At 61.2% G+C, this 22,152-nt stretch overlaps 8 protein-coding genes across 8 annotated transcripts; 2 read left to right on the top strand and 6 right to left on the bottom strand.

The window, feature by feature from the left end:
* Positions 1-602: 602 nt before the first annotated feature.
* TRAVEDRAFT_129464 (NAD-P-binding protein) lies at positions 603-1,726 on the bottom strand (the record flags this gene model as incomplete). The annotated part of the gene is made up of 6 exons (XM_008043041.1): positions 603-636; positions 708-857; positions 922-1,049; positions 1,117-1,242; positions 1,299-1,427; positions 1,481-1,726. Coding segments are annotated over 6 exons (813 nt in total), but the record flags the coding sequence as incomplete, so codon positions are not given.
* A 1,391-nt stretch (positions 1,727-3,117) lies between these two features.
* On the bottom strand, positions 3,118-6,082 carry TRAVEDRAFT_30303 (uncharacterized protein). Its single transcript, XM_008042733.1, has 3 exons — positions 5,640-6,082; positions 5,459-5,591; positions 3,118-5,091 (listed from the first exon to the last, which is right to left on the bottom strand). The coding sequence occupies exons 1-3, from the start codon at positions 5,844-5,846 to the stop codon at positions 3,251-3,253; spliced, it is 2,181 nt and encodes a 726-aa protein (XP_008040924.1). The 5' UTR covers positions 5,847-6,082; the 3' UTR covers positions 3,118-3,250.
* Positions 6,083-8,711: 2,629 nt separating this feature from the next.
* On the bottom strand, positions 8,712-9,788 carry TRAVEDRAFT_171110 (Metallo-dependent phosphatase). The gene is made up of 5 exons (XM_008043040.1): positions 9,549-9,788; positions 9,338-9,492; positions 9,207-9,287; positions 8,871-9,149; positions 8,712-8,818 (listed from the first exon to the last, which is right to left on the bottom strand). The coding sequence occupies exons 1-4, from the start codon at positions 9,744-9,746 to the stop codon at positions 8,948-8,950; spliced, it is 636 nt and encodes a 211-aa protein (XP_008041231.1). The 5' UTR covers positions 9,747-9,788; the 3' UTR covers positions 8,712-8,818; positions 8,871-8,947.
* A 207-nt stretch (positions 9,789-9,995) lies between these two features.
* Positions 9,996-10,336, top strand: TRAVEDRAFT_102554 (uncharacterized protein; the record flags this gene model as incomplete). The annotated part of the gene is made up of 2 exons (XM_008043039.1): positions 9,996-10,199; positions 10,259-10,336. Coding segments are annotated over 2 exons (282 nt in total), but the record flags the coding sequence as incomplete, so codon positions are not given.
* Positions 10,337-12,691: 2,355 nt separating this feature from the next.
* Positions 12,692-14,494, bottom strand: TRAVEDRAFT_73343 (uncharacterized protein; the record flags this gene model as incomplete). The annotated part of the gene is made up of 3 exons (XM_008043038.1): positions 12,692-13,287; positions 13,345-14,084; positions 14,141-14,494. The coding sequence occupies 3 exons, from the start codon at positions 14,492-14,494 to the stop codon at positions 13,122-13,124; spliced, it is 1,260 nt and encodes a 419-aa protein (XP_008041229.1). The 3' UTR covers positions 12,692-13,121.
* Positions 14,495-16,229: 1,735 nt separating this feature from the next.
* On the bottom strand, positions 16,230-16,908 carry TRAVEDRAFT_59789 (uncharacterized protein). The gene is made up of 3 exons (XM_008043037.1): positions 16,627-16,908; positions 16,515-16,572; positions 16,230-16,448 (listed from the first exon to the last, which is right to left on the bottom strand). Exons 1-3 carry the CDS (start codon positions 16,891-16,893, stop codon positions 16,402-16,404), a joined length of 372 nt encoding a protein of 123 aa, XP_008041228.1. The 5' UTR covers positions 16,894-16,908; the 3' UTR covers positions 16,230-16,401.
* Positions 16,909-18,275: 1,367 nt separating this feature from the next.
* Positions 18,276-18,551, bottom strand: TRAVEDRAFT_102898 (uncharacterized protein; the record flags this gene model as incomplete). Its single annotated transcript, XM_008043036.1, has 2 exons — positions 18,276-18,441; positions 18,511-18,551. Coding segments are annotated over 2 exons (207 nt in total), but the record flags the coding sequence as incomplete, so codon positions are not given.
* A 793-nt stretch (positions 18,552-19,344) lies between these two features.
* TRAVEDRAFT_30298 (allantoinase) lies at positions 19,345-21,889 on the top strand. Its single transcript, XM_008042732.1, has 6 exons — positions 19,345-19,703; positions 20,425-20,647; positions 20,715-20,786; positions 20,837-20,890; positions 20,954-21,625; positions 21,703-21,889. Exons 1-6 carry the CDS (start codon positions 19,498-19,500, stop codon positions 21,859-21,861), a joined length of 1,386 nt encoding a protein of 461 aa, XP_008040923.1. The 5' UTR covers positions 19,345-19,497; the 3' UTR covers positions 21,862-21,889.
* Positions 21,890-22,152: the final 263 nt, after the last annotated feature.

The following is a 22,152-nucleotide window of genomic DNA, read 5'->3' as shown; positions in this document are numbered from 1 at the left end:
GCCATCTTGTAGGGCTCTGACAACTCCATGGAGAGTACGCTTGTGCGCATCCGCCCTCAGGGACGCAGAAGTACTGAATGCAGTCCTTCGGGCACTGCGCATCCCAAAGCGGGACGCATGTTTAGCACATACAGGTATCAAAGCCATGGTCGTGATGTCAGGAAGCAGATGTCTCGGCACTACACGACCTGCAGCTCAGCATATAAAGTGCTGTCCGGCGCCCGATGCATGTTTGGCGATCCACTAGAAGTTGTCGAAGTCTCCACTGCGGCGAGAGAAGGCGACTCACGTGCAGCGCAAGCGCTATCATGCGCTATTCGCCAAGCTTGTCAACGATATTGTGGACTGTAGAAGTCGAGGGTGTGCCTTGGGCGATGCATGGGAGTAGAAGAGGCTTGTCGTCATATGGAGAATAAACAAGCATGATCTATCCGGTCGGGTCGGCGCGCTGGTGGTTGAGATCAGTCACAAGTAAAGAAGTGAGGAGCTCTCCAATATTACAACTCCAGCCCGAATGATCGCATGAAATAGCGTCTATCGCAGCCGGCAACTTCAGCGACGCACATAGCCGGCTCAGCACAGAACGCGTCATGAGTTCTGCATCACCACGCGGTGTGCCCACCGTCCACAACGATACTGCCACAAGCCAGACGTCAGCATTCCGCATTAAATTCCGAACAACGCAGCCAAAACCCAGGAGCACTCACTCGCTACCCGTACAGAACGAACTTGCGTCACTCGCGAGCCACACGACCGCGCCTCTCAGGTCGTGCCCCGTTCCTAACCGGCCAAGCGGGTTCAGCCGCCCCCATTCCTCCGCGTACTGGGGCCGTGCGTCCAGATAGGGCTTAATGAAGCTGTGTGCAGACACGTCGGCGAGGGCCGCGGAAGCAGCATACAGGCCTAGGCTCGAAGACTTACTTCGTGTGCATGAATCCCGGGCTGATCGAGTTCACTCGGATGGATTCCGACGCAAGCTCGCATGCGAGGCTGCGAGTCATTTGGAGCACGGCCGCTTTCGACGTGTGGTAGTGCGCTATGGGGTGGCCCTATGCGCAATCAGCGTATGAAGTTAGCTTGCACGATATGAGGCACAGCGCGGACGATCGCGCTCACTTGGAAGGCTTCACGTCCAGCGATGCTCGCGATGAGGATGATACTTCCCCCAAGCCCGAAACGCCGCATCTGCCGGCCTGCAGCTTGGGCGGTGAACAGCGCCCCGCTCACGTTCGTGGCCATGACCTGCAGAGATTGTCAGCTATCCGAGGGAGCGTAGGGGCGATGGACGAAGTCGGTACCGCTTGAAATTCCTCGCCCCGTATATCGAGACAATGCGCGGGATCCGGTAGGATCCCCGCCGCAGCGATGCCAATGTCCAGACGGCCCTCCCTGCCCCCAATCATCTCGCCCAGCTTGAGCATCCCTTCCTATGGGCAGGGGGGTCTCAGCCCTGAACCGTGTCGTGTAACATGCAACGCACCTGGTCCCGCACGTCGGCACTCACATACTCCAAGCGCGCCTCTCCGCCAGTGCCCTCCATCCGGGAGGCGTAATCGCGCACCTTGGTCCACCGAGCATCGGGCTCGCTAGGAAGGTCGGCGCAATATACCGCTCGCGCACCTGCTTCGACCAACGCGAGGGCAGCGTCTAGTCCTAGCCCCCCATGTCCCCCCGAAATAAGCGCGACGCGATCTGCGAGGGAGAACTCATGGGTCCACAGTGTTGGGGTTGGCGCTGTTTCATTCAACCTTCAGCGTATGTTGTAAGTTCAATAGTGAGAGTAGCTCACCGGTGGGCGAGTCTTGGAGCGCTCTTGCAACGCCGACCGATCGCGGGGGCCGCGATGCGTACCCCTCAGAAGAGTGGGGTTGACGCCTAAAACGGTGAGAGCAGCCCGAGGTCTTCCGATATGTCGCCGAAAGTAGGGTCCGAGAGTGTCGGTTCATCGTAGACATTCTGGTCGAGGTGGAGGACTTGTTTTCGGCGGATAGAGAACTATTTGAAGGCTACCTCGTTTTATTCCTGCATGCGGCCATCAGCCTCCACGAGGGACGGCCATCTATAATGCGGGGCGCGTGGATACCCATCGAGGACGACTGAGGTGTGCACTGACTGGAACCACGAGTGAGCGGCGATCGATAGCGGGCCGAGCTACACTCACCTTCTTGCATTGTTGAGTTCGGGCAGCAGGTTGAAATCTTCACGAGGCACATCATGCAGCACGGGGATGTATCTGCCTCGGCGCTGATGAGCATGAGGAGTAGACCGCCATGAATCAGGCGGACGGAGAGAACGCAGGACACGAGGACCGCCTCGCGAAGTCGATGCGCTGGCTGCACAAGGATCGAGGTGCGAGAGAGAGGACAGTGACCGAGTGGGCGGAGATTGGGTGCGCTAGAAGACATCGGAGAAGGCTTCGTATAAAGAGACTTCAATTAAGCCAGCCTGGATGGGTCTCTGGGCGCGGAGGAGGCACTGCCGGAAGACATCCACAGAGCGCATGCTATCCGCTATTCCAAGAGTCGTCAACATGGAATGATAACACCGCCCAAACAACGGCTTACCTGATTCTTCTGCCCATGCATGTCCCATTCGAAAAGCTCTGCGATGTCGATAAGATGGACTAAGTCACGATATGCAACTGTTCAACGACAGGTTTTTCAGTATCTATCAAGCTCGTCGCTGTACTCGTTACTTCGAGGAAGTGCTCAAGACAGCCGCTTCCCTGTCCGCCGAGCAAAACCTCATTATTTAAAGCGTATGTGGGCCATTACGATGGCTTGTGAAGGAACGGAGATGACACCCTTCCACGAGAACGCTAGAAGCTTGACCAGCCTGTTTTTAATTTGGGTAGAATGCACGAACACACGTGGAGGCCAGCCGCTGGGCAGTGGACGCCAGACAGACTCGCCAGCATCGGGTGAGAGCAGGAGGTGAGCTGGGAGACGTCCCGGTTGTCCCCGACCAGCAGTGCGACACGCCGTGACTGTCCACGTGGAATGTGATCCCGCGCGTCATCTGTCACCCGACGCGTCCGCGCAAACTCTATCGCTCTCCCTCACACGTACTGGAGACTGGAGACGGACACGACGCTGTTTATACTTTAGATACACACTAGCTATACTCGTATAGCCGACTAGTCTGAATGCGAGGGCGCGATGCGCAAATAATACAAATCGAGTTCTGCCATGCTATACTTCTCCATCCGAGACGCGAGCACCATACCATATCCAAGCCACCGCGCGCGCGGTCATAGTGGCCGCCACCCGTCCCCTACGGCCGTGGGCCACTTCAAGTCGTCCCGCTGCAGCACCATCCGCCGCCCGTCATCCACGACCGCGACATCCACCCCGCCCTCCCGCCACCGCCGCGCCCGCTCTTCCACGCGCTCCTTCTCCACCTCGCTATCCTCCCCAGGGTCATGATCCAAGCTACTATCGTCCTCCCGAATCTCCTCCCCCCACGTCCCCGGCTCCTCGCGCCCCTGCCCCGCCCCACGCAGCTTCGCCCCATTCGCACGCGCGCCTGCATCCCCAACGCCTGCCTCGGTGTCCGCGTCCGCGTCATCGTCGACGTCGTCCATGAGCCGCGCCTCGCCCTCCCCGCGCATCCAGCGCGGCCCGTGCGCGCCGTGCTGCACGAACCCGCGCCGCGAGAACGCGCCCTCGGCCTTGTAGCGCGCCGCGTCGAACGCCGGCTGCGCGCGCAGCTGCAGGCTCGTCAGCGTGCGCTGCAGGTTCCCGATCGCGCCGCCGTCCGTGCGCGCGGACTCGCGCGAGCGCTCGCGGCCCTCGAAGTCCCGCCCGCGCTCCTTTTCGCGTTGCCGTTCTCGCTCCCGGGTCGTCGAGAGCGACATGTGGCGCGAGAGCATGAGGTTGGACGGGGTCGATGCTGATGAAGTGGGGATAGACGGGTTCCCGAAGGGAGATTCGCCGGGCTGCGAGGTTGGGGTGAGCTGCACGCTCTCTGGGCGTTTCCTGCGTGGGGGTGGCGGCACGGGCGGCGGAGACGGCTGATGCATTGACTTCGACCTGACCACCCGCGGCGTCGAATTTGACAGTGGGCGCTCCGGATCGGTGAGGGAGCCCGTGGCCTTGCGGTCCGGGTGCATCGGAGGAGGTTCGGGAGGCAGGTCCGCGAGTGGCCGCGGCGGCGTGCGCGAAGGCGAGTTGCTCTGCGAAGCAAAGCGTCGTGCGGGCGGAACCGGAGGCGGAGGATCTGGAGGGAATACGCCCCGCTTGAATGGCGAGAGCGATGCGGTTGCGACCTGCTCGAACGAGCGCGCCGTGCCTGTGGTCGACGCCGGTGGGCTGAGATTGCGCCGCGGAGGAAGCGATGGTACTCGTCTATGTAGCGACATTGGCCGCTCCGCCGAGCTGGCTGCCGACGCGACAGACTGAGAGGAGGTCGAAGCGCTGCCAGGGCCCGGCCCGTAGCTCTCTTTGACGGGGCTCCTGCTGCGAACACGCCGCGTGGTGGTGTTAACGGCGCCAGACGAGCTACTCTTGAGCACCTCCATCACACGTTCCTGCTCGAGCCGCTGCTCCGCCTTCTTGAGGCTCTGCGCAATACGTGTTGCTTGCAGTGACTGTTGAATCAGGACATTCGGGTTGCTTGTTGAGACGGTCCGCGCCGGTAGCGCCGGGACGGGTGGTGGGACCTCGCGAGAAGGCTGGGCATGCATGACGCCGAGGGACGCGTGACGTGGTGGAGGAAGTACCGGTGGTTTACGGGGCGGAAGTGGTGGGATTTTGCCGTCCTGTGAAGCAGACACAGGTGGGCGAGATCCAGGAAATACGGGTGTGCTTGCAGGGGCAGACTGTGGTGGGACATCTTGGGATCCTCGGCGATTCAGGAATGGGTTGTTCGGTTTGGGCGGTATGGATGGTGGTGCCGGACGTGTAATTGCAGGGGCGGATGCAGGCGAGACAGCTGGTGGCGCAGGGTGGTGGTTAGGCGGATTGGAAGTGAAGAATGGGTTGTAGTCAGGAGAGGGAGGGTCGGGCGTGGGCTGTGGGTGAGACGGCGGCGATAGTCTGGACCGCTTTCCCAAGGGAGAGGGTGCTCGAGATCCCAGCTCGTCTGGGTGCGCTACAGGGAAGCATGTCAGTAATATGTCGCGGATACGATTCAAGGACCCGAAGAGGTGCACGGCGATCTTGACGTCAGTGCATAGAGCCTGCACGTTAGACATTCTACCATGCGACATTAATGTGCCAAACATATCAGCCCGATGTCTGTGACATGGTTTCATACCGCTAAAGCTCCCGGATCCCACGAGTGGGTCAGGCAGCCATAGAGGTCGTTCCAGTGCCCGATATACGGCAGCGCGGTAGCTTATACTGTACATTCGCATGGGTATGTGTCCTGGGAAGTGTGTACACGCGAAGAGCAGACGAACCAGCCGCAAATGCGTGTGGAGAGGCGACGATCGACGTCTGCGGAATGTATAACACACCTTGCAGGAAGACGAAGCCGGGATCCACCTCCTTCCCTCCTAGCACATGCGAGACCAGCCTCATAGCAGCAAAGAACTGGCCTCCGGTGATGACATCTGCTGGCCCGAGGTCGGGGCTGAAGAGGCGGAGGATCTAGAGGCACGATAAGACAACGCTCGCGCAGACGGCATGCGTACGCACCGTGTCCATTGTGTTTGGTGCGATGGTGGGGTACCGACCTCTCAACCACGCCCTGGCCTCGCGCACGCCGACGGTGAGCCTGTCATAGTCCGGCGCTGCGGAAGCCTGCTTCGGGTCGTAGTCGATGATGTCGTGAAGGGAGGAAGTGTAGGTCGTGAACTCGGCATCATTGAGTGCAGAAACGTGGAGGGTGAGTGGTCGTGACATTTGGCATGCCACCGTCGTCGTGGTCGTCGCCAGCAGAGGCGTAGGGTGGAGGAGGGCGGGCAGCGCAGCGAGCAGACGGCCGTCCGCGGCAGAGGAGACGCGAGGCGAAGGCGCGCCGAGCGCGGCACAGCTTGGCGCGGTCGCGTCCCCCGCCAGGCGCCCATCCTTGTCTTCCGCTATGACCCATCGCGGCCACGCTCGGGGCGGCGACAGCTCCTGTGTACATCTTGACTTCGCTGTTCAACGGGGTTCGGTGCATACCGCGGGCGCAAGGACACTTCGCCGGACGCACCACTCTGCGTGAAAGAATGAGACCGAGACCTAGGGCGACATTGACCGCGCTCTCCTGCTCGAGGATGACGAAGACAACTAGTGCTCTGAGTCGGGGTAGGTTCTGCACACTCGTCTGATGCCAGTCTGATCCCGAGAGATAATTGCTAACTAATTCAGCAGTGATCAGGTCCTCGATACTGTCTTACCGCTGTAGCGTACTGGCCCAGGCCCCGACCTACGTATCGCCGGTGCACATGCGGTACTGACATACGTGTCTCTGCTAGCCGGCGTGCCTCTGCGGTCAGAACTGGACACAACGGACCATGAACCACATTACCGGCACGCATATGCCTTTTGGCCTTACTAAAGAGAGAATAGTTATTCCTAGGCCCTGTGTGAAGAGTGGTAGTGCCTGAGACGACGGCATTTGAACTTACCACCTCCGAACCCCATAGCTTCGGAAGGTACGTCTTGTCTTCTGCGACATGTGGGATCTCGAGAGCTCAAGCGGACGCCTGAATTTGACCTCGCCTTACAGCCCCACACCGCTAGCCCGAGCTTCACCCCGCCGGGGCAATAACCATGCTAGATAGAGTCTGATGGCCGTTCACACTTCACAATCTCCATTTTCGACCTGCTTCGCTCACCTCTTCCGATGCCCTCAAGGACACTTACTTCTTCGAAGCAGGTCTAAGCCTTTTACATCGAGGTGTTTGTGTGACTATGCAATCTCATCAGATTTCCAGGCCCAAAACACCGCGAAGGTCAATTTTTACCATCACCGCCGGCTTGAGAAGCTGCACAGAACTTTCAACTATGCGGCCTCCTGAGCACATCCATAGACTCGGGCACCTCACGAAGCTTCCAAGATCCATCCGACGGAGCTCCGCTGAGGACAGGCCGACTCAGATATCGGAGCCTGCGGTGCACGCATCAGCGTGGCAGACAAGTCTTCCAAAGAATCTAAACCACAGTATGATGCGCCCTCACCGCTCGGGTCTCCCGTGGCTTCCCCAGCGCGACGACGAGCGGCCATCGAGATTTGCGCCACGCCGTGATGACCGTCTTCACCCTCCGGACGCACCGGATGTACGTACGCACCTCCGCTTCGTGGTAATCATTCTTGTGCACTCCTACGCCCACCGCCGCGGAAACCCAAGTTGCGCCCGCGGCGGCCGCAAGATCTTCTTGCGTGGCGTCGAGCGCATGGCCGGCGAACAAGAACACCCACCGCCCTGCATCAGCTTGCATCAGCCGGACGAGTTTCGCGGGCAGCCCACGGGACTTCAAGGAGGCTTCTTGCATACCCACGCGTACACACAAACGCTGCGCTCGCGGTGCAATACAAGGCCGACGTCTCAGCTAATGGACCCGCTAGCGTATGGCGTCGGTGTGCTGAGTCACTGCGTTCGGGCAGACAAGCCCTCGCGCGCCGTCGGCGGGATCACGTCGTTCGTGCCTCGCTGCCCCGATCCTTCTGCGGGTGCGAAGCGCGCGATCGCAAGGGCTGGCGTTCAGTATACACACCCCTTGCTATACCATACCGGGCCTGCTGGGGGCTTGGCTGCCGAACGCTGTGCACCTCCCGGCGGCCTCAGCTCCCGCGCGTCCATGCGCGCGCTGGAAGCGAGCGCGGCACCGCGTAGCTGTGGGCACTTCTAGGCTCTGCCTCCCCTCGACGCCTCAAACTATTGCAATTGATTGGTGTGGGGGTGAGCGGTTGAGACGACTCGAGTTGACCCACTCCGCACGCCGGCTGGCCGGGGCTGGGACGGACGCGCGTTGCGAGGACTCTGGCAAGTTCGGTAGACTGATGATCCTGCTGGTGGTCAGAAGGTCCTGGGCGAAGAGGCTAATCGAAAACGCAACCCCGGTACTATGTTGGGACTAGTCTGGGAGGTTTGTACCATCGCAGCCTCGAGTTTCTCTCCAAAACCCTACAGCATGAACTGTCAGGATGATTAGACGTTAAACGTGGACCTCCCGCGTTAGTGGTCGAGGAACCAGGGACCCTAGGATACTCCAGGGATTTGTTTGATATCGCTTGCATTCAACGGGTCCAAGTAGACACACCCGATGAGACTCGATATCGTCTCATCGCATGGGCCGAGCTCCATCGTAAGCGCAATCACTAAATCTGGGGCAGGGTCGAAGCACACTCCGGAGACTCCGCGACGCCACAACACAGTCAGCGGCACTCAGCTAGGGTGGAAGCCCTGCAACGCTCTGCAACGGGGAAGTTCCACATCAGCGAGCAGCATTCCAATCACCTTCCAGACAGGGTGGACAGGCCGCCTCGGAGCGCCAGAAGCCCTTAGCAGGGACACACAGCGCTATGATGGAACATGAACATTTCTGCGTTGACGACAGAGAACGCTGCGCACCACCGACGGACCGCCGATGCGAACGAGGACGTCATGTCACCCCATTTCTCCGTAGTGTGGCCGATGCACGCGTACGCGCCACTGATCAACCATCTACATCCGTACGGATTGACGTTGACGTTGAAGGGGTAATGCTGCTGTCGCCAAGGACATGCATGGTTTACCAATACTGGGCTGCGCCACATATGATACGTGGTCAGCGCATTTATTCAGTTTGCGGTGCGGCGAACAGGCCGCTATGCCCCAGCGCAGGCGTGCTACACCCATATGGCATTCGAGAAAACCGTCCAGCAAATATAGAAACATAGCATATGGCTATCGGAACGTCAGTAGCACGTCAGAATGCAGGAAGAAGCCGCGTACTTACCGAGCGACGACGGGATAATATTACAGCCCAATACACTGGGTATCGCGCACACCAATGGTGCTCCGTCTGGAAACCGATCACCAGACGCTCTGCGTGGGGCCCGGGCTAGAGGGAATGCTTTGAGGCATCGCGGTCGGCCGAGGTGCTTCGCGGACGGGTTCGGGCTCCTTCCTGTACTCGATCTTCTCAACTCGGACTTCGCCCTCTATGAGCTGGTAGACGTATGTGACGACTACGGGACCCTGGATATCCATGAGAGCAAAAGAGGGTGTGGGGTCACTGAGATGTTCTCCGGTTAGCAAGCGAACGCGCAGTCCACACTTCGGAATGACGTACCCGTTGTAGGTGCCTATCCACGCCCCTGTGGCAGATCCAGGGTTGACGAAGAAGCGTCCGTCATACTCCACCGCTTGGAATCTGAGGGTAATGTTCACGGGTGCCTTCCTGCCGAGCGAAACGTTACTCACGTGTGTGTATGCCCAGACACAAGCACATCAACATCCATCTGCCTCGCAATGGCGTTGAGCGAGTCAAGGTCTCCTGTTGGTATGCTTTGGTGCCCATGGATCACGCCAATCCGGATTGGAGTGTGCGCGACCGTCGCGGACAGAGGGAACGAACTCTAGCGGTTGCACTGTTCGGTAATTCGGCAAGTAGCAGCTCTGAAATGCACCTTACCTCGTCATAGTCTCCCCTCACAACATGCACGTCTGGTGACACCGTTCTCAGGTACTCATAGGTCTCGCGGTCACAGACGTTGCCAGTGCACAGTATTTGCTGGATTTTGCCGGGAACGAGGAGTTTCTTGAACTTCGCAGGTAGGTCGTGGATCCTGTGAGGAATGTGAAGGTCGCCAATAACGAGTACCAAGACCATTGCAGCAGCGAGCGTGGAGGACGAAGGACAGAGCCTGGCTGCGACGCAGCGGGGCGCAGCGAACCGGGACGCGCTGAGCGGCCTGCCTAATCGGGCTGGCCACGTGGCCTCTATGTCATGGGCGCTTGTGTGACTTGGATGCCGGAAGCGGTGGTCCTTCACTTGTTTGTCCTCGTTCACTCTCCCCGAGCGTCCACATCGCACAACTCTTTCTCTCTCTCCTTCTCTGGGGCCTCGGGTTGTCTTGACATGTCTCAAAGTCTCAACAATGAGTGCACACCGCTCAAGCGCGAGTACGACGCTTGCTTCAACGCCTGGTTCGAGGGCTATCTGGAGCCAGCACTCTCTTCAGCTGCGAATGCGGAGCAGCGGACCAAATTCGCACAGCAGAAGGCCGCTGAGTTCGAGAGCTCATGTGGGAAAGTCTGGCTGGAGTACCGCAAGTGCGTGCAGGTGTGTGGCTTCAGCAGCGTGTCCGGACTCTCGTCGCGATTCCTTCTTCAATCCCGTAGAAAGCGGTGACGGACAAAGGCTTGGATGCGCTGCTCGATCAGGCACGGTCAGAAAACCCTTTGAAGGAACCTCCACCTCCTGCCCCTTCCAATGAATCCCGCTGATGGCACGCATGAATGTCATGCTACAAGGCCTACCTTTCTGCCACGCCGTCATGAAACTCCTGGTGCGAATAAACTGCCCTTGGTTCCCTTGCTTTAGCCTGATGCTGAGTTGTGCTAGGTAGGCTCTGTTCTGGGAGACCTGCCATGTTTCCCCCAGGCCTCACGGCTTCCAAAGAACTCTGTGATGCCTCAGTCCCACCACTCAAGTAATACATTCTGCCATCATTGTTTCCATATTGCACTCGTTCACGTGTTCAGCGTTCCGCGTGTGTTATGCACCCGTAGTTTGTCTCCAATCACACCCTATGGAACGGTTACCTGGGTTCCTCTTATCGAATGTGCAGTCCTCAACCGCTACCGGACAATTCGAACAAGCCACGGTTCCGCCGTCCAGGTTAACCGCAATGTTCAACCATGACGGGATGGACCGGAGTCGATCTTCAAATCACGCCAGACTATCGCACGGTTCCCGCCGCCTAGGACTGGGGTGAATGTATTGTTATTCACGCGCCCGGACGTAAAAATCGCGCGCAACTTCTCCCACCTGATGCGGTCCAAAATAAGGCGGACGGCAGCGAAGATAGCGATTGACAACGCGTTTTCCGTACGTATCCAGATCATCTTCTTATTCCCAAGTCATAGCCTATGGCCGCTGTCTGTCATGGGCTGGCTTGTCAGCATCCTGCGGGGCGGCCGTGCAATTACTTGTGTGGCGCACGGTGTGCCTCTCATCCTATGCTGCATGAGACCGCGATAACCGATTCATTTTGGGGGAGCTCTGGAGCGGTGGGAGGAGGCGTCGACGTGCATCTTTCTCCTGCGCGACCGGAGAAGTCCCCCGGTCGTCGAGCGCCTGGATTATTCGCAACCGCGCGCGAACCGCGGGCCCCAGGCAGGAGGATTGTGGGTCCACGCTCCCGCTATGGCTTAGCTCTCCTCGTCGGCGAGTCGGTTCGGTGCGCGTGGACGTCCCGCCCCTCCATGTGCCGGGCTCGCTTCGTTATCCATCTTTTTCTTTCGGAATCCGCGTCGCCTCCGTGCATGCTCGCTGTCAACGCCCAGAAGCCCGCCGCCCGCCCCCGCCGTGTCTCTGGGGCGCATGTCCTGCATGGGTCACACGGCGGGAGCCGTGATGGCGGGCTGCAAGCCGTCCGTCGCGCCCGAGCGGTGGCATCGCCGGGGATCCCGCTGTCGTCCGCCGGGCCGCTGCTGCTCTTTTGGGGCGACAATGGAAGGGTGCGCTCGACGACGTGCGCGCTCCCGAGTCGCGAGCCCGTCTCGCCCTAGCTGTGTCGGCAAGCAACGCCGCAATCACAGTTGCTGGATCCCGACCTGCTACTAGTAATGACGGAGCTTCCGAGCAGCGAGCAGCGTGCTGGCGGTGCTCAGCGTTCTAGGCATGTTTGAAGGCAACCGTGGATCATGGGATGTGCACTCTGAGCCTGCGGAAGCCGTGCGCGCGGCATTCTCGGGCGCTCGAGATGGGCACGCCCACAGTGACGCTGCGGAGTGGGTCCCTGGCGCTGCTGAGGCCTGAGACTAGTGCTCATGCCGGTGCCGTTGTCGTCAATCTGCGTATCGCGGCGAACTCAAATTCTGCGCACGCCCGTCGGAATATCCGGTACCCACTGCAGGCCGCCGCTGCCATCTGGGCACGCGTCAAATTGAACGCAATCACGAACTTGAATGGAGCCAGCCTGCGCACCACGAACTCGTGCACACCCTGACATGTAGACCAGGGTCCAGCTGGGGGTCTTCGCCCAAGCGCGGCCGGCTGAGAACCGCGACAGCGGCCACGCGTACGAGGACGAAACCACTACGTACTCGCCCCTCCCGTTGCGACTCCAACTCTATACCATCACAGAAGCCGCAAACAAGCTCGAGAAGCGCACGCCGATGCAGCGTGCGTTACGGCGTCCCCTTGCTGCGATCCCGCCGCCAGAAGATCCATCGCGCCGCTCGGGTCCCGCCGCGCGAGATCGCCCGCCTAGGGTCGCCGGTGCGCAGGAACGCGCGTCGCGGGCGCGCGTGGCAGGGGGCAGGGGCGCGCTGCACGGCCGCGGCCGACGCGGCGGGCCAGCCTGTGCCACGCGACGGGTGCGCCCTGATGCGGGCCTGCAGGGGGAGGGCAGCTGAAACGTTCGCGTGCGCGTACGCGTACCCCGAGGGGCCCCCGCTTCCGGGGACCCGCGAGCACTGCTCGCCGATGCGGTCGTCATGCATCGTGCTCCGCGCCCGAAGGCCTGAGCCCGACTGCACCGGGATGGACGTGAAGGCATCCCAGGAACGGGACCTGTGAACGGGCGGGGGAGTGATGTGATGACTGGAAGAGCGCATACGCATTATGTTTAGACGTTGTTACAGACAACAATCCCGAGAGTATGTACACGTAGATGACTATCAGGATATAATCCGTATCGGCGGGAGGAGAGAGAGGAGAGAGCAGCGTGCGAAAGCGAAGCGAGTGCGGACAATAAGGATACATGTAACACTAGTGGTTTGACAGTCGAACACCGCACGAGGCCAGGGGCTGGTATCGTGCGTACGTGCGAAGCGGGGAGGAGTCCGAGAAGACCAGATAAAACAGAGACACGACCGCCGGCGCCACATCCTAATCAATGGAGGGAAGAAGTCCTAGCCGGCGCGATGGTGTGTGCGGATGCGAAGAAGGCTCCGTTTGTCAGGCGAGCCCGGGAAACGAGCGGCGTCTTCGCGAATGGGGGTATGCAGGACCCGGCGGGCAACGGCGTGACGCCATCTACGACGCCATGCCCGTAGGGACTTGAACCATGGTATACAACATCGTCGGCTCGAGGTGTTCCTGCGGCGCGGGCATGTACGCAGGCACCGCGTACTGGTACTGCAGGAACGGGTATTGGGGCATCGGCGCCGGGTAGTAATACATCTCTTGCGGGTGGGCGTATCTGCGCGAACCGTCAGCTCGACTGCGCGCCATTATACGGCGGAGGGCCGCGACTCACCCGACAGCGCCGCCGTGTACGGCAGCGAGCTCTGCGGACTGCATTGATGGAAGCTGGGGGATGGCGATCTGCGACGAGGGCTCGGCGGCGGGCGACATGTTGATCAGCATGTCCGAGTCATGCGCGAACATGGGAGCTTCGCACGAAGAAGCTAGCGTCGCATGCTGCGCCTGGGGCGAGAGGAACGATGGCGACCCTGTGCAGCGCACAGGCCGGGGAGCGTGCACCGCGGCGGCCGCGTGCTGGGAGGAGCCCTGGGCGAAGTACGCGGGCTGCGCGTGGTACGGGGCCATGTCGGCGTCGGCGACGTACACCGGCGACTCGAAGTATTCCCCGACGCGGGGCTCGCCGAAGGACTCAGCGGGGCTGTTGTACACGTACGGGGCCTCGGCGTGGTAGGTGGCGTCCTCCCACGGCGAGCAGTATTCCGCGGACGAGGAAGCCGTGTCGGACGTGTCGGCGCTGTCCTGGTACATGAGGTCGGGTGTGGCGTAGTCGGGTTCCTCGAGTTTGAGGGGCCTCGGCGCGAAGAGTTGTGGCGCGCAGGGAGAGGGTGAGTCACCCTCAGCGGAGGAGTACTCTGCATCGTCTGACAGCTCCTCAGACGGATCGCGCCGCTCGCGGGCCTGGCGGGTACCGGAACGACCCACGTTGTGGGCGGGGCGCTTTTCTTCCTCTACATACTCGCAGATGTAGCCGCGAGCAGCGCAGCGGCTGCAGGTGGGGCGAGTGCCGGTGCACTGTGGCGCGAGGGCATGTCAGATCGATACAAGGGTCAGGAAGCTGGTGAACACACCTTGGCCTTGCGCTGGCGGCATTTGTTGCACGCCTTCTGGGTGCGCCGGTTCTTGAGGGGGGTGGGGGAGCGAAGGAAGAGGCACGCGCCTGCAGGTCCCGGAAGGGTACCCGTCCGGTAGCGGTAGTACTCCGGGCCCCATGGCACATCGTAGGGGATGAGGTTCCAGCTGTCCTCGGAGGCATCCTCGAGTGGGTAGCTCGAGAGCTGGTCGGTGGGGGTATGTGGCGCAGACGATTGGGATGGCGACGACCTGCCCGAAGACGCGTCCGAATAATGCGACCGCGCGGTGCAGTGCTCGAACATTATTGTGAGGCTGTCATCGGACACGTCGCTGCGGAGGTGGGCAGCCATGTAGAGTTATCTGTGGCGTAAGAGCGGTGAGTCGGGGAAGGCACGCAGGTCAGGAACGGACCGACCGGCACGGGGTGGGCGGTGGCGAGGCTCGGTGCGGTGAGTTGGGCGTATGTAGCGGGTGGGGAGGGGAGGGAAGGGCAGGGGATGTGCGCGCGACGCGTCGAGAAATAACGGAGGTCGGGGTGGGCCATTGGCGAAGGAGCTTTGGTACTTATTGGGAAACGGGCCTGGTTGGTTCGCGAGCGCGACGAGGAGGCTGATGTCGCGGGCGCCTGTGGATCTGTGGGGATCTGCTGCGAGCGTCGATGGGCGAATCAGGACCGGGATCGGGCAGGAGAATGTTCTCCCTCGCATCGTCACCTCGCGATCAACAGAAACTATCACCAGTCTCCTTCCGTGGCGTCCGTCCTCCATCTAGATCCGCCTGCCCATGCCCCGTCCTTTATTCTCCCGCCCCGCCAGCGCACGCCCAGCCGGCCCAAGGGCCCAACCGGGCCCACAATGCCCATCCACCACGCTGCTCGCCGACAAACATCCTAGCTGCTCGCCAACCACCCGACGCTCTTCGCGCACCACCCTCTCCATCGCACGCGTCGCCGCGTCCGACGGACCCACACACCCGGGCGGCGATGCCGCTCTCTGGAAAACTAGGCCCACCAGAACAGAAACTAACGGCAAAAATTAGCTACTCGACCCTAATCCCGGCGTCTGCATCTTCCTTCCATTAGAACATCGTGGGCGCCCGCGCAGTTGTTCCCACCGCTCGGTGGCATATCCAGCAGGGCAGCCCAAGCTCCTTGACCCGCTGGCTGGCGGCGCGAGCGGAGGGGCGGGGGACGGGGCGCGCCCCAGGCCTCTCGGCTGCCGGGTGAGGCACGCCGCCGCGACAGACAGCTGACACTGACAGTCTGCCACGGCTCGGTGAATGAACTGAACGCAACGATAGCCCGCGCCCGACCCCCCGCACGCACGCTAGGATCCCGACGTCGCCCATGCCGATCGCCGTGTCGGGCGCGCCATAATGCATAATGACTGCCCGTTGGCTGCTCTCGACAGCCATATGCCGATCGTCCGTGCCCGACGCTCTGTTTATCCCGGCGCACGTGCTGCAATATACGCCACTAAGTGGGCAGCAGCAGCGCGGTGCGGGGGACCTGGGGCCCGCCGCGCCAGCGACGTCCTCCCGCGGACGGTTGTGGAGGCCAGAGCGGTTAGATTGAGGGCCTCTCCCGCGCGCCGCGCGCGTGGCCGCCACCGCCAGCCACAGGCAGTAGCTCGTCGGCCCGCCTCGGCGACGATCAGCTTAATTCCCTCTCGCAGCGCACCACTGGCAACGGCATCCTTTGCCCATCGCCCGGCCGTCACCGACACGTCCAGTGCTCAGGGCCCATTCGCCATCGGCATCGGGGTGGGTGGCATATGTCACTGTGGTCCTCGGGTGGCGAATCGACCGGTCGATGCGCCTCGGTCGACCGACGACGCCTTCGATGCCCCGCGCGCGCGTCTGCCGCCTCTGCGATCTGCGGGAACCCCACTGGATGTGTGGTACGTACGCCAGCCGTGGCGCGATAGTGCCAAGAAGGCGGCCGGCAGGTACGGAATTCGAATCATCGATACGTTCCGTCTGACGCGCGAGCCCGGTCTGTCCGAGGGCAAGAAGCGAGGCGTAACACGCCCTTTCTTTCCGGAAGGCGAGCTCTACCAAACGCAACTGTGATTCTGCAAAAAGAGAGGGATGAGGCGTCGCGACCGCAGATGAATAATTTAGACGGTATCCAATGCTACAGGGTGGTGCTGCGGGGCCAAGATACTGAAACAGGCATTGACAGCGACGAAGGGCGATGGTGGCGAAAAGAGAGGCGTCCAGACTCGAAGATCTGCACGGCGGTAGCATCAGAATGACTTCACGTCGCTCCGGGATCGTGCAACACGGCAAGCAGATAGCGTTCGTCTGGCGAGGGACAATGAAGCGCAGTTAGCGACGGAGCACCGACACCGTTCCTGACAAATGGCACACCAGGTGAGATCATTATTTCGTGGCGCTTTGTTCTTATCCTCATGAACCGTATGTCATCCTTGAGCTGCGCGTAAACACACAAACGGACGGAGATGCGGGGGGCCGAACTTACGCCTTCGTTATGCCCGCCGCTCACGTCCTCCAGCCCCGTCTGCACGCTCTGCACTATCCTCGCTATCGCGCTCGCGTACTTCTTGCCCTGCTCGCCCTCGAACACCACTCCAGAATGCCGGATGATCGTCACGGGCTGTCCTCTAGAGAGCAGCATGTAGCCGAGCACAGAGCGGTGCGAGGTGAGAAGGGTGAGGGTCTGCTCGAGCTCTGGAGGCGTAACGTGAGCCAGCGGCGCCGAGGTCGATGGCGCGTGTGGATCTGACATTGCTTGCGTCGCCAGCATCGAGGACGGTGGCAGAGAGCACGAACACGACGAACGCGTCCCTCTCGCCGGCGCCTACGCGGTGCGCACGCTTACATAATCTTATCCATTTCGGACCGAGCGCAGGCGCGCGCGAGTAGTTCCCGCATCCTCGGTAGATCTTCGAGCTTCCACCTCCGCCGACGCTGGGAAGGCCAAACATTTCAATATGCTGCGCATCTACGAGTCGCATGCTGCAATAACCACCTCTCTGGTTAGCGGAAACTCTGCACACATGTAGTCGTGCAGGACAGGGTCGTGCGTCAGTCAGTCGCCGCGTTTCTCACCACTCGTTCTGAAAGCCTCTAGCTGCATATGGCCCCTAGCTACTCGCCGCCGCGGTGTGTGCGACACGAGCGAACGCACGGAGCGTCGAAACGCACCCGTGCTGACGCACACTGACGTCGCATACGTCGGAGTCCGCCTGTCCAACCTACCGCGCCCATCGCTTCAAGTTCTGGTGCCCGAGATTAACCTATCGTGGCAGGGAGCATCTCAACCTTCAAGCGACCCGACCCTTGCCTGCGCGTCCATTGCAACTGCCACCGACGCAGAGATCGGTCCAACGCGACACGCGACCACTTGCTTCCAGCTCCCTGGTCCGCCGCCCAGGCACTGGCCACGCGCGCCGACATCCTCAGGGCGTGGTGCGCGACCCTGAGACGAACCACGTCTTCCGTCCCGATCGTCCCCCGCACTGGCCATACACACCGCACCCTGCAGCCCGGTCCCACTGCGGAGCGCGGACCGCCGCTGAGGCTCGGACGCAGCTAGTAGGTCCGCGCCCTGCGAATGCAGATCCGCATACTCTGGTCGGCGCGCCGGCGGACCTCCGCAACCCTGCTGTGCGCCAGCTTGGCGCGCCAGAAGGCGACAGCGCGCCCGAGGAGAACACGTCCATTCTCCGCGCCCTTCGCGGTGCGACGTCAGCGATCTATGCGACGGCAGTGCATCATGCATGGCGTGTATGGGAGGGCGTCGGCACGCGAGCATCGCGTCCGATTAAGCAGTTTACATACTAGAGCGTGTACAGTAAGATATCTGTGTCCGTGAACGAGCCTGTCGGTCATCCATGTCCTGCCCCTTCACCTCGGCTTCCAAAACGGCCCCCCGCCCTCCTCGTAGTCGTCCAGGTCTAGTCTCCGCGGGACGTTCGTCCGCTTGGTCACAGCCTGCATACTGCGCCGGCCCTGCCGCGCGTCTTTGGGCGGAGGCGGTGTGGGCGCGGACGGTAATCGTCGGTGCGTGGGGACGTACGGCTCCCCCTCGTCGATGCGGCCCAGCAGAGACCCTTGTGCCTCCACGAGCGCGCCCTCCGCGGCGCCGTCCTGCTCCACCACAAAGTCCAGCTCGAGGATATAGTGGCCCTCCTTCCAACGCTCCGAGCCGTCGTGGGCTCGCACGAACTTCCAGCCGAGGTATGTTTCGCAGGACTTGCAGATGAATTCTTGAATGGTATACGCGCCGGAATCCATGAGGAGGATGGACGGCGGATCTAGCATGATGTTCTTGCTGGAGGGGTACAAACACGGACCGATAAGCCACGCGCGTCAGCAGAGCAAGGGGGAGAGCGGGACGCACGCGGTCGTAAACAAGGCGGCTCTGCCCGCGTGCCCTCGGTATGCCTGCAGACGACGGTCGTCAGCCCCTTGCTCTCGCAGCACGGGCCCTGGCCAGGGCAAGGGGGGACTCACCCTCGAAACTAGGTGGCCGGTGTGCGCGATGCGGACGCTGCACTCGCCGCAGAGGAGGAAGCGCGGGGGGCCGCTGGGGCGTGCGGGGTCGATCGTGGGCATGGAGGACTCTGGCGTGGCCGGCGGGTCAGGGTCTTGCATGGGCAGCTTTAGAGGAAAACGGTGGAGGGAGAACGAGAACAGAGGACTGGCGCCGTGCGCGTACCATGGGCGAGGGCGAGCATGCTTTTCCGACGTCGTTGTTTTCTCACCGGGCGGAGGCTAGGCCCAGCCCAGCGGTACGCATCATTTTCCCATGTTTTGTGCACTGCAGCTTATAGATTGAACCTAGTCGGCCATTCAGGCAGCTCTCCCCAGCCGGCGAACGCTGCTGCTCTTGTTCCGGGGGGCTGTAAGCTCGCAGGTTGCCTGTTGAACATGTCGAACGGGGAAGAGGGGGGACTGAACACAGATGCACCGCTTGGGGTGATGTGCCTCCCGCCGTCGGCCCCACCTAAATGCTGTGCTACCGGGCCTTTTATGGGCATGTCCGGCAGAAATAAACCCACAATATGGAAGTACAATGATCTGCCAGAGACTCGGTCTCTTCCACATTTACCTCGTCGATCTCACACTTGCGCCAGCACACCCGCTGCGCATGCGCTGGCGGAGAGGTTGGAGCAGAGCAGCGGCTTCCGCGTCCGCCCCATATGCCACGCCTCGAGACGGGGTGCGAACGCGAACCACGTCGCCTGCCTGAACCGGTATACGGGGCCGGGGCGATCGAGATACCGCCGCGGATAACGCCTCCAACCTATCTCCTCCCCCTCATCTTCCCAGGACCTCCGTGCCAGTACCTTGCGCGATACAAGCTCGACACCCACGTCAGCCCAATATGACTCGCATGCGCGCCTTCGTGGGCGAAAACGTCGTGCTCAGCGACGGGCTGCCACGCCCTGCCACCGTGATAGCAGATGTGGACACCGGAAAGATCGTTGATATCATAGAAGAAATCACCCCGCGCCGCAGCTTCCACGATATCATCGAGGACGCTGATTACATCGATGCGGGGGACAAGTATATCCTCCCGGGTCTCGTCGAGTGAGTCCGTTTTTTGAGTTTCGGTGTGATTTCCATTATATCCCTTGAGTATCGCGCGCGATGCATTATTGCGGCGTAATGACACATCGCGCAATGGTACGGATCTGTGAAAGAGTCTCGGAACCCTTTCTCACAAATTTTGTTGACGTCGCCCGCTCGGTGGACTCTGCAACAGGCGTGATCAACATGTTAGCAGCACACTGCGGCGGTGTTTATCTGTTGACCCCTTGAAGGCAAGACCGTTGGGAAAGGGTGTCCCAATAGCCTGTCAGCCTGGGAGAGACCTCTCGGACGACTCGGACCAGCTCGATGCTAGCGACGCCGCCGCCGCCCTCAGCACACAGCCCTCACGGTGCGCGTACGAATCACAATTTTACGCCGACTCCGGGAACACTATCATCCCATGTCTTGTTGAGGCCCCCGCACACATTAATAACGCTAGCCCTTTGAAATACGACCGTGATCTTGTTATTCACGGCGTAGTGCATGTCAGCATTTTCGTACGAAACAAGAATCCCGTGACACGGCGTACACACACTTGCTGGCTTCGTCCCATCCTTGGTACGCTTCATCTAAAGTCCATCCAGACCTGACCCTGGATGCAATTGGGTTTCTAAATTAGCAGAGGGGCTATACACCATACCCAAAGTTTTCTTCACATAGGACTACCGTCTTGGTGCCTCGGCTGGTATATCAGTACTCAAGCTGACATCCACACCAGCGCGCACGTGCATCTTAACGAGCCTGGTCGGACAGACTGGGAGGGCTTTTGGACGGGCACCCGTGCGGCAGCGTCCGGTGGCGTCACCGCCCTCGTCGACATGCCACTCAACTCTATCCCGCCAACCACGACCGTCGACAACCTCGCGGCGAAGCGCGAGGCGGCGCACGGGCAGTGCTGGACTGACGTTGCGTTTTGGGGTGGCGTCATTCCGGGGAACCAAGTACGTCCGTGCACTCCCAGGCCCGCGCTCCCGAGGTCATGCATGTGCTTACCGTGCGTGTGCACAGGCCCACCTAAAACCGCTGGTTGACGCCGGCGTAAAGGGCTTCAAGTGCTTCCTGATCGAGAGCGGCGTCGACGTATGTATGCCGCGCTCGCTCCCAGGGGCACCCGCTCAAAATACCCGCAGGAGTTCCCATGCGTCGCCGAATCCGACCTCCGTGGCGCGATGGACGAATTGAAGGCTAGTTGGCTATCTCTTCTATCTCGCGGCCCCTCGGTAGCTTAATACACTCGCCGTTCCCAGGACTCCCCCACCGTGCTCTGCTTCCACGCCGAGTTGGAGCAGAACCCCGCGCCCGTTCCCGCGGCACACCCGGCGGACCCGACGCTGTACTCGACCTTCCTCGCCTCGCGCCCGCAGCAGCTCGAAATCGACGCGATCGCCCTGATCACGCGCCTGCACGCGGAGTACCCCGCGCTGCGGCTGCACATCGTGCACCTCTCGGCCGCCGATGCGCTCCCGCTCATCCGTGCGGCGAAGGCGGCGGGCCTGCCGCTCACGGTCGAGACGTGCTTCCACTACCTCACGCTGTCGGCGCAGCACATCCCGCACGGGCGGCCTGAGTTCAAGTGCTGCCCGCCCGTGCGTGAAGACGGCAACCGGGAGGCGCTGTGGGCGGCGCTGCTGGATGGCACGATCGACTGCGTGGTGAGCGACCACAGCCCGTGCGTCGCGTCGCTGAAGAAGATGGACGAGGGCGACATTATGAGCGCATGGGGCGGGATCAGCACTCTGGGGCTCGGGCTGAGCCTCCTGTGGACGGAGGCGCGAAAGCGGGGCGTAGGCATCGACAAAATCGTGGACTGGCTGTGTGTGAAAACAGCCAAGCACGCCGGGCTGGCCGACACCAAGGGACAGCTGAAAGTAGGGTACGACGCGGATCTGGTGATATGGGACCCAGAAGGGCAGATAGCGGTGAGTCGGCGCGCTCAGGCTGCGTCATGCCCCGCGCTCCACAAACACGACGGCTGCTAAATCGGGGCTGCGCACAGGTAACCAAGGAGCTGCTGAACTTCAAGAACAAGCTCACGCCGTACGAGGGGCTCACGCTCGCCGGAAAGGTCGAGAAGACGTTCCTGCGCGGCCGGCTCGTCTACGACGGCGTGGAGGGCGGCTTCAGCGGGCTCGAGCCCACGGGGCACCTTCTGTAGTCTATCTTACCGTGGAATCTGGCAATGACGGAGCCAAATGCTATGCCGCGGTGGGGCTGGGGTCTGCTAAACCCTGCCGTGGGTGCGCCGTCGTCAAGCGACGCCGTATGACAGCTTTGGGGAGTGCTGCACTTATCTCGGGCGGAAGCGTGCGCCCGAAGGCCGCCGTGAACCACTCTCGCGACATGGGAAGGTAGTTCAACTGTGCACATGGTAAGCTCGGAGAGTGCATATAATGCCGCCTAAGACCCTTTCGTCGTGCCCAGCACAACCCTACTTCTATTTCAAGCT

This window comes from Trametes versicolor, assembly GCF_000271585.1.
Source record: "Trametes versicolor FP-101664 SS1 unplaced genomic scaffold TRAVEscaffold_9, whole genome shotgun sequence".
Classification (NCBI taxonomy): Eukaryota; Fungi; Basidiomycota; class Agaricomycetes; order Polyporales; family Polyporaceae; genus Trametes; species Trametes versicolor.
The sequence above is the reverse complement of the archived record's forward strand: the minus strand, read 5'-3'. Positions and strand labels throughout refer to the sequence as shown.

Bases quoted from the DNA above. Each gene is read 5' to 3' on its own strand.
- TRAVEDRAFT_30298 (XM_008042732.1), top strand. From the start codon at position 19,498: ATGACTCGCATGCGCGCCTTCGTGGGCGAAAACGTCGTGCTCAGCGAC. The intron at 20,648-20,714 runs GTACGTCCGTGC...GCGTGTGCACAG, and splicing joins GCGTCATTCCGGGGAACCAA to GCCCACCTAAAACCGCTGGT. The intron at 20,891-20,953 runs GCTAGTTGGCTA...CGCCGTTCCCAG, and splicing joins GCGCGATGGACGAATTGAAG to GACTCCCCCACCGTGCTCTG.
- TRAVEDRAFT_59789 (XM_008043037.1), bottom strand. From the start codon at position 16,893: ATGTCAGATCCACACGCGCCATCGACCTCGGCGCCGCTGGCTCACGTT. The intron at 16,573-16,626 runs GTAAGTTCGGCC...GCGCAGCTCAAG, and splicing joins GCGGCGGGCATAACGAAGGC to GATGACATACGGTTCATGAG. The intron at 16,449-16,514 runs GTGTGCCATTTG...GTCCCTCGCCAG, and splicing joins CGAAATAATGATCTCACCTG to ACGAACGCTATCTGCTTGCC.
- TRAVEDRAFT_171110 (XM_008043040.1), bottom strand. From the start codon at position 9,746: ATGGTCTTGGTACTCGTTATTGGCGACCTTCACATTCCTCACAGGATC. The intron at 9,288-9,337 runs GTGAGTAACGTT...CATTACCCTCAG, and splicing joins GTGTCTGGGCATACACACAC to ATTCCAAGCGGTGGAGTATG. The intron at 9,150-9,206 runs GTACGTCATTCC...AGAACATCTCAG, and splicing joins TGGATAGGCACCTACAACGG to TGACCCCACACCCTCTTTTG.
- TRAVEDRAFT_30303 (XM_008042733.1), bottom strand. From the start codon at position 5,846: ATGTCACGACCACTCACCCTCCACGTTTCTGCACTCAATGATGCCGAG. The intron at 5,592-5,639 runs GTGCGTACGCAT...TCGTGCCTCTAG, and splicing joins CACCAAACACAATGGACACG to ATCCTCCGCCTCTTCAGCCC. The intron at 5,092-5,458 runs GTGTGTTATACA...GCTTCCCTGTAG, and splicing joins CGGCTTCGTCTTCCTGCAAG to CGCACCCAGACGAGCTGGGA.